Source organism: Physeter macrocephalus, chromosome 4 (assembly GCF_002837175.3).
Source record: "Physeter macrocephalus isolate SW-GA chromosome 4, ASM283717v5, whole genome shotgun sequence".
Taxonomy (NCBI): domain Eukaryota; kingdom Metazoa; phylum Chordata; class Mammalia; order Artiodactyla; family Physeteridae; genus Physeter; species Physeter macrocephalus.
In genome coordinates this window covers 103,769,379-103,779,465 of record NC_041217.1, presented here as the reverse complement: position 1 = coordinate 103,779,465, position 10,087 = coordinate 103,769,379, and the positions used below count along the sequence as shown (strand labels likewise).

General features: G+C 37.0%; 1 protein-coding gene across 18 annotated transcripts in view; it reads right to left on the bottom strand.

Annotated features, from left to right (window-relative positions):
• Positions 1 to 699: 699 nt before the first annotated feature.
• HFM1 (helicase for meiosis 1) overlaps positions 700 to 10,087 on the bottom strand; it is a 147,311-nt gene continuing 137,923 nt past the window's right edge. For all 18 annotated transcript variants that reach the window (XM_028489160.2, XM_028489158.1, XM_028489148.1 and 15 more), the window contains one exon: positions 700 to 745. In XM_028489160.2, coding sequence (XP_028344961.1) covers positions 726 to 745 — 20 coding nt within the window. In that variant the 3' untranslated portion in view covers positions 700 to 725. The remainder of the gene's footprint in view (positions 746 to 10,087) is intronic.

Below are 10,087 nucleotides of genomic sequence, written 5' to 3'. Positions count from 1 at the left end.
CTATAAAGATTAGGAAAAACAAGGATTTTGATGATTTTATGCGGCTATAAAGATTAGTCAGTGTTTCACTCATTTCTAAGCAGAATGGCATAACGTTTACGCAAAGGATTCTTGGATTGCACAAAGTTCAAGCTTTTTGACCTCTTGCAATTTATTTAGCTTCCTCATGTATAAAATATATACATAACAAGAGAATTTACCTCATAGGACTATTGTAAGGATTAAGCTAAATATGCCTTCCATGTACTATGTGCCCGATGGCCTTATGCAGGAAGTAAAAAAAGAAAGTATGTTTAACATTTGAGCATCCACCTGAGATTCAGATCTGAATTTTTATAGCAATTGAGATTAGTGTTTTGTAATGTTTTTGATAGATCATATTGAATCTGAAGAAGACATTGTTACTAATAATATTAAGAAATGAGACCTTGCACAAATCTATCACTATTAATAATATAGTGGGTACAAACCTCAGTCCATTAGCTCAAGGATGCAAGAAATGTTAAGTTTTAATTTTTCTTTCAAGCCCCCCTTCCACTAGATGTTGGAAAAACAATCACAGTCAACTCAAGTTTTCCCTCCCCTTACACTGGGACTGCATACACGTTCCAGGGGGCTGTTACCTGTTGTCAGTTGTCATCCTCTCTCTATGCTACTATCTGGTAAGGTGTACATCCTGGTCCTGATGTACAAAGTTTATGTCCGTGTCCTCCTTGTGTTGGACATCACAACTGTTGGGATGTGACTGTTGGGAGAGTGGAAAAATGAATGGGGCACTAAAAGGCCCTACTCCATCCCCTTCTAGCCTCTGGCTCATAGAAAATGCTTCTGCTGTGCCCCATGCTATCCTGGGGCACAAAGGGACTCTGTGAGCTTATCTCAGTCCCCCTTTCCAACTCTAACACACCACACTGCCATTGCTACTCTACTGCTCCCACACCATCGACTGTGAGGTCTTATCACATTCTCAAAGGAAGTAGGAAAAGTGACATTCTTTCTGCTCTTGAATCTCCAAAATTATGCAGAGATGAGTGTTCTATTATTCCCTAAACCTTACCACACCCTACTTCAGATGAATCCAGGAGAAAGCTGGGTACAGGTCCTTTTTCAGGTACCTAGCATCTTTACTTTTCCTCTGACTTCTCTCCTTCTCTAGAAGTCTAGAGAGTCTTCAGTCTTGCGGACAGGGAAAAAGGTTTTGACTCATTAGGTATTTTTCCAATTCTTTCATCTCAAGTCAGGATCTTGACTTTTGAAATTAAAAAAATCAAGGATTTGACATCTCCCTTGAGGAATATCTACTTCATAGTCTAGTTGCTTCAATGAGGGAGCAACAGCAAACAAAATCAACCAACCAACTAACCAAACACAATAGTTCAATACACCAGAATACACTGAAGTAGGGAGGGATGTATGTTTTATCATTTTCATCTAAACTTACATTTTAAATACTCTCCATAATGAATTAAAAAGTCTCCCAACTAAAATATTTGTCTTTGGTTAAAAACATGGGTTATCTTATATACTATTGATTAAGTACTAGATTTTATAATTTCCTTTATAATTATTACATAAATTTTATGCATATAGTGATTCTAACACTAGTCTGCCAGATGAGGATGCTTCTTTTCTTTACTCTCTCTCCTTGCTTCTTTTTCTCCTTCTTTAACCTGTTTGTCAGTATGTTCCTCAGTGATCTCTTGTTACTCTCCAAATTTATTCCATCCTTTAGCTTCACATTTTTTATTTATAATTTGCTATCCAAAAGAATGTGTAGCTTTCCTTTTTGTAAAATTTGACTATGTCTGCATATTACCTCCTTAAGAAAAGTCCAGACACTATAAATCTTATGTAGAATCTAGAAAAACCTTGAAGTCAGAGACATTTGATAATATTATTTGATGGTGGTGTTTATTTAAAAAAAAACCTTGATAACGTTAAAGGGTCATATATTTTTGTTGAATTTTGATCCCTGTTACCTGGATCATCTATGAGCCCTTTGAAACATGGTGTGGTCATATTTATCTTTCTAGGACTAGTTCATGATACAATAGGTAGTATGGCAATTGTTTAATCACTACGTTGAATGAAAGAATAAGATATTTGCCTTTTTAAAAACAGTAATTTATAGCAAGAGCATTCTAATCTACATACACCATATACTACAATATATGTGTACAATATTTCAAAAATATAAGTGTAGCAACAAGTATGAGTAAAATTGTGTTTGGTATTGAGTTATTATGGTTCATAGGTAGAAAATACTTTCTTAATACATTTAAGGAAGAAGAGAGTGAAGTACATTTTACATTTCTAATCAAAAGATTAAAAGTTTACCAAATAAAAAACGTTACAAAACTGAGCATGAGATATAACCCTTAATGTTAGAACTGAAGTAGGAAAAGTATGGAACCAACCTAGGCTCAGTTCTGGTTCTACCAATTATTAGCTGAGAAATTATGCGCAAGTTATTTAGTATTTTGGGGGGGCTCAGTTTTCCCTTCTGCAAATCAAAATTTTGAGTTAGAATCTTTATGTTTTTTTCATTGCACCATTGCACCATTCAATAATTTCCCTTATTTAAAAAATATATCAGATTAAAAAAGCTTAAAAATTATTTTTTTAAATAAAACTTGTAGCAAATTAGTCAGTGAAAAAGATTGTAGTAGTAGGCTTCAGAGCCTTTTCTGGCAGTGGTAGATTTGAAACACTTTAAAGGACAGGACCCCAGGAAGAAGAGAGTGTACTGGTGCAGGAGCCAAAAGATTTTTGGATCAGTTTTCCTTGATTTTTCTTTATTTAAAGATTGAAGTATTGGAGCCATCGGGATAAAGCTTCAGCATCCTCAATGTTTTCTTTCTGACATCACCATTAATAATCAACCTGCTGGGGCTTCCCTGGTCGCGCAGTGGTTGAGAGTCCGCCTGCCGATACAGGGGACGTGAGTTCGTGCCCCCGTCCGGGAAGATCCCACATGCCACAGAGCGGCTGGGCCCGTGAGCCATGGCCGCTGAGCCTGCGCGTCCGGAGCCTGTGCTCCGCAACGGGAGAGGCCACAGCAGTGAGAGGCCCACGTACCGAAAAAAAAAAAATCAACCTGCTGGAAGAGTTGTCTTTGAATTACTTTCTGATGTGGGCCCCCAAACATGGGAGAACATTTATTGTCTTTGTGCCAGTGAAAAGGGGACAGAGAAATCAACTCAGAAGCCATTATGTTTTAAGAATTGTCTTTTTCACAGGATTGTCAAAAATTTTATGGTTCAAGGTGGTGACTTCAGTGAAGGAAATGGAGGAGGGGAATCTGTTAACGGAGGATATTTTGGACGAGAGTTTTGCTATTAAATATAAGAGAGAATTTCTCTTATCAATGACCAACAAAGAAAGCAAAGGATACAAACAGTTCACAGATCTTCCTAACAGTGAAACCAACTCCTCATTTATATGGACATCATGTTGTTTTGGGGAAAGTGATTTCTGGTCAAGAAGTTGTGAGAGAGAGAAAATCAGAAAACAGATGCAGCTAGCAAACCATTTTCTGAGGTGCATATATTCAGTTGCAGAGAGCTAATTCCCAACTAAAACGAAGAAAAGGCATAAGTCATCATCACCATCCTCATCATCATCCCATGACTCAGAAGAGATTCTCAGTCCTCTTCTGATTCTTCTGATTCTGAAAGTGCTTCTGAAGAGAAATTTTTAAAAAGAAAAAAGAAACATAGGAAAAATTCCTGAAAACACAAAAAAGGAAACATGAAAGGAAAGTGCATCTAGTGAAATGAGGCTGAAAATCTTGAAGCACGACCCCAGTCTATTGTCCATCCAGAAGACATCCTCCTATACTTGAAAACAGATTCCTAATCAGGAGCATGGGAAGACCAGAACCTCAGTGGAAACGGAAAACCAAAAATCAAATGGTCAAGAAAATGACCATGTACGTGACAAAAATAAAAAATTTGAATCAAGCCCTAGGACAAATGAAGACAAAAGTGGATCAGTGAGTTGTGCAAATCAATTTCCATTCTGTCTCAATTTTTAAGTTTGGAGACTTGCTGATGAAATCTCCTTTATGTTGTTTTCATCTTTTCATTGTTTTTAGGTTTTGGACTTTTTTTTTCTTTTTAATGTGGACTTAGTTGAATTGATATTTGATAATCTGTAACCTGGATAATTTGCCTTGCTAAAGTTTTAATAAACTTGAAATGAGAAAAAAATATTGCAGTAAAATTAGCTTTAAAAAAATTATAAATGGTAAAAAGGTTAAGTTTCCAAACATCAATTTGGAAAGTAAAAAAAAAAGGTGACTTAATCGTGTGTGTAGTTTTATTTTAAGATTTTTTTTTTGGATGTGGACCACTTTCAAAGATTTTATTGAATTTGTTACAATATCGCTACTGTTTTATGTTTTGGTTTTTAGGCCATGAGACTTGTGGGATCTTAGCTCCCCAACCAGGGGTTGAACCTGCACCCCCTGCATTGGAAGGCAAAGTCTTAACCACTGGACCACCAGGGAAATCCCATGTGTGTAATTTTAAAGGATTGAAGCCATCTAACTGTCATTAGAAGGTAAAAATGCAGGCAAAATGCTAATGTCAGCTGAATTTTAATTCCTCTTTTAATAAAACATTTTATAGCTACAACATATAATTCGTGACTGTAGGTTTATGCACACTCTTCTAAATCTTTCAGAATGCTATACGAGGTTTGGATTATTTTGTTTCATTTTGTTTTGTTGAAGTATGTAGGGATTTTTAAGGCATATGTTAGTTTAAGGAAAGGTTTCTGAATTGAAATGTGAAAATAAGAAAGACAAAGATTGCTCTTTTGAATTATCTGATTTTATTACGTTAATTAAAACAAAACTCTACAGAGCATCTAAGTGCCTCTCAAGCCACATAACAAAATACCCAGTTGATGTATGAGAATTATAAAGATAATTTACAGTTTGTGAAGAAAACAACCTATACTGAAAGGCATTAAACAATAGCTATACCACCATGTTACATTTAAAATAGGAAATGTATGTGCAGAAAACCAAGTAATCATCATTACTCTTTTATACTTGTCTTCTGGAATGGATTCTCTTAAAAGTCTGATATCGTCCCTTTCCTTTCCTTTTCAACAAAAACAAGTGCTTCTCACACTTTAACATGCACATAATCACATGCGGATCTTGTTAAAACGCAGATTCTGACTCAGAAGGTCTGGAGTGAGGCCTAAGACCTTCTAACCAACTCCCAGGGATCTCCTTTGTTACTGGTCTTTGGATCAGACTTTGAGTAGCAAGATCTTTAACTACTGGCAGCCAGGAGTTGAAATGCCAAAAGACAAGAAGTGCCAGCATTTTCCTTTTTGTTTTGTTTGTTCTACTAACTAACCAAAACTCACACTAAATCCTTAGCTTACTTACTTAGCTTAATTCTAAGCTTAGCTTAGTTTACTCCTCTTCGCCCTGACTTCCTCCTCACTGGTGCCTTCTCTATACACACCTGTTATTATTAGGATGCAAACGTAAATGTTATCCATTTATCCAATGCTCTCCCCCTCGGTTAGGGGTCCTCAGAGAGTGGTTCTCTACTGTGCTTGTTGTGTTGTTCCCATTTTTTAGAAATGGGATCTTGGTAAGGGATGCTGCATAATCTACTAAGAAGTAAATTGTGCCAAAACCTAAAAGAGTGAATAATCCAGCAATCATTTGGATTTGGCTTCAGAATGTATTATAATAGAATACGTTGAAGATTTATTTTATAATTACATTTTACTTAAGGTAATATTAAAATATATTTGTATGCTCTGACCATAAACCAACTAAGAGTGTTGGCAAGGAGGGAATGGGAGTGGAGGGGACCTATTTGAAAGCATGAGGAAGTATATGTAGGAGAGAGGTCTAAGATTAATGTTTTTCTATGGATGATAATCTGTGGAAGTCAAGAGTTCATTTTTCAAGTCCTATGCAATTTAATGCAACTCAAATATGACAACTGAATATTGTATTATTTCACCCCTTCCCAATGGGTTATTTAAAGTGCCATTAAGGACACTCTGTTTTTAGCACAAACAGGTACCATTCATTGACCACATACTATGTATCAGTCCTTAAACTAAGAACTTCCTATGCAGTGGCTTATTAAATTCTCACTCCATACCTGTGAGGTAGCTGCCATTATGCTAACATTATGGATGAGAAAAATACAGCCAATTAAGGACATTTTTAATTGAAAAAAACTTCTGAAAAAATTTAACCCAATGAAGATTTTTGTGAAAGCTCTGTTGTATGGTTCATTCTATAAGAATAAATAAACCCAATATATTTAGAACATAACTAATAAATAGGAAAACTTAGGGTTACTATTCACTTCATGGAAAGAATACCCAGTGACTGTACTCCTTTAAGTGATCAGTATACGTAACAGGATTTTGGATTAATACATTTAACATACATATAATTTTCCAGGTAAGCACTTGTGCAAATGGTAAATTATCTACCCAAGTGTTTCTAAAATTGGCCTGATCATAAAGAATGACCTAGAGTGCTTGTTAAAACTATAGAACTCCCAGTTTTGTCCACTGGAGATTCTGAATCAGTAGCTCTGAGATGAAGTCTGGGAGTTTGTATACTTAACATATTATCCATATGTTTTCTATGAGGAGGCAAGTTTGGGAAACATTAGTTTGCTGAGTAAAGCTCAGGTTTCTTATTTTAACATCTAAAGTCCTCCACAGAGTGACCTTAGGTACAGTTCAAACATCTCCTACAACATTAACCTATGTTTAGAATTATCTATTCATTATTCCCCAGATAGATACTTTCCTCCCTCGGAGCTTTGCTCAAGCTGTCCCCTCTGCCTACAATGTCCTTTTCTCATGTATTTTCCCATCAAAATCTTATTCATCTTTCAAGGCTCAGCTCAAATTTTAACTTCTCTGTAAAGGCTTCCCTGACCCCACAGTCAGGATTATATTCTCCCTCTTATGAACTCCCATAGTTCTTTAAATTTCTATTGCAGTGATCCTCAAAGTGTGATCCCTGGAACAGCAGCATCAGCATCACTTGGGAATTTGTTAGAAATGCAAATTCTCAGGCCCCACTCCAGACCTATTGAGTCAGAAACTGGGTATTGTGCCCAGCAATCTGTTTTCAGACATACTCTCTAGAGTATTCCAACACACACTGAAGCTTGAGAACCACTTCTCTAATGTATTCTCTATTTTATTATTGCTTTATTATAGGTCTTAATTTCTCTACCAGAATGTAAAGAAAGCTCTATGAGAGCACAAACAGTGTTTTCATCATTGGTGTCCTTTGCATTACCAAGCACAGTACTTTTCACTTAGCAGATCACAATAAGTCTTATTGAGCTAAATTGCTATTTCCTTAGTATCAAAGTCTATGTATGCTAGATGAGCAGATTGTAGTGTACCAATTTTTCATTTTAATAATGTTTAATAACCTTTAAAGGTTGTAGTATGATTGATTCATATGAAGAAACACCAATTGTAAAGATGACTAAAATAAGTGCTGGTTGCTCTTATTTTTCAACAGAGACAAAGCCTCTTAGATTTGTTCTAAGTTTAATACATATGATGCCTCATAAATATTTACTAATAATAACAAACAACCTCATTTTTTCTTTGCTTCTCTTGTCTCTAAGACTTTTATATCTAAAGAAAAATTCCTAAAATATCTTAAGTGGCTTCAACTTCACACTGTATCTATAAATAAATTAGATAATAAACATTGCTGAGATTGGTTCATGATAGCAGAGTAGAAGGACGTGCACTCACTCCCTCTTGTGAGAGAACCAGAATCACAACTAACTGCTGAACAATCTTCCATAGAAAGACACTGGAACTCACCAAAAAAGATACCTCACATCCAAAAACAAAGGAGAAGCCGCAGTGAGATGGTAGGAGGGGCGCAATCACAGTAAAATCAAATCCCATAACCACTGGGTGGGTGACACACAAACTGGAGAACAATTATACCACAGAAGTCTACCCACTGGAGTGAAGGTTCTGAGCTGCACGTCAGGCTTCCCAACCTGGAGGTCTGGCAACAGGAGGAGGAATTCCCAGAGAATCAGGCTTTGAAGGCTAGTGGGATTTGATTGCAGGACTTCTACAGGACTGGGGGAAACAGAGACTCCACTCTTGGAGGACACACACAAAGTAGTGTGCATATCAGGACCCAGGGGGAAGAGGCAGTGACCCCGTAGGAGACTGAACCAGACTTACCTGCTAGTATTGGAGGGTCTGCAGAGGTGGGGGTGGCTTTGGCTCAGCCTGGGGACAAGGACACTGGCAGAAAAAGTTCTGGGAAGTATTCCTTGGCATGAGCCCTCCTGGAGTCCCCCATTAGCCCCACCAAAGAGCCCACAGCCTCCAGTGTTGGGTGGCCTCAGGCCAAACAACCAACAGGGAGGGAACCCAGCCCCACCCATCAGCAGACAAGTGGATTAAAGTTTTACTGAGCTCTGCCCACCAGAGCAACACCCAGCTCTACCCACCACCCAGTCCCTCACATCAGGAAGCTTGCACAAGCCTCTTAAATAGCCCCATCCACCAGAAGGCAGACAGCAGAAGCAAGAAGAGCTACAATCCTGCAGCCTGTGGAGTGAAAACCACATTCACAGAAAGATAGACAAAATGAAAAGGAAGAGGACTATGTACCAGATGAAGGAACAAGATAAAACCCCAGATAAAGAATTAAATGAAGTGGAGATAGGCAACCTTCCAGAAAAAGAATTCAGAATAATGATAGTGAAGATGATCCAGGACCTCAGAAAAAGAATGGAGGCAAAGATCGAGAAGATGCAAGAAATGTTTAACAAAGACCTAGAAGAATTAAAGAACAAACACCTAGAAGAATTAAACAACAAACAAACAGAGATGAACAATACAATATTCAATAACTGAAATGAAAAATACACTAGAAGGAATCAACAGCAGAATAACTGAGGCAGAAGAATGGATATGTGACCTGGAAGACAGAATGGTGGAATTCACTGCTATCAAAAAGAACAAAGAAAAAAGAATGAAAAGACATGAAGACAGCTTTAGAGACCTCTGGGAAAACATTAAACACACCAACATTTGCATTATAGGGGTCCCAGAAGAGAAGAAAGAGAGAAAGGACCCGAGACAATATTTGAAGAGGTTATAGTCGAAAACTTCCCTAACATGGGAAAGGAAATAGCCACCAAAGGCTAGGAAGTGCAGAGAGTCCCAGGCAGGATAAACCCAAGGAGAAACACGCCAAGACACATAGTAATCAAATTGACAAACATTAAAGACAAAGAAAAATTATTAAAAGCAACAAGGGAAAAACAACAAATAAAAACAAACCCAAAACAATTAAGAAAATGAAAATAGGAACACACATATCAATAATTACCTTAAATGTGAATGGATTAAATGCTCTAACCAAAAGACACAGGCTTGCTGAATGGATACAAAAACAAGACCCATATATATGCTGTCTACAAGAGACCCACTTCAGACCTAGGAACACATACAGACCAAAAGTGAGGGGATGGAAAAAGATTTTCCATGCAAATGGAAGTTAAAAGAAAGCTGGAGTAGCAAAACTCATATCAAATAAAATAGACTTTAAAATAAATAACGTTGCAAGAGACAAGGAAGGACACTACATATGATCAAGGGATCAATCCAAGAAGAAGATCTAGCAATTATAAATATATATGCACCCAACGTAGAAGCACCTCAATACATAAGGCAAATGCTAACAGCTATAAAAGAGAAAACTGACAGTAACACAATAATAGTGGGGGAATTTAACACCTCACTTACACCAATGGACAGATCATCCAGACAGAAAACTAATAAGAAAACACAAGCTTTAAATGACACAATAGACCAGATAGGTTTAATTGATATTTATAGGACATTCCATCCCAAAACAGCAGATTACACTTTCTTCTCAAGTGAAGAAGAACACGCAACATTCTCCAGGATAGATCACATCTTGGGTCACAAATCAAGCCTCGGTACATTTAAGAAAATTGAAATCATATCAAGTATCTTTTCTGACCACAACACTATGAGACTAGATATCAATTACAGGAAAAAA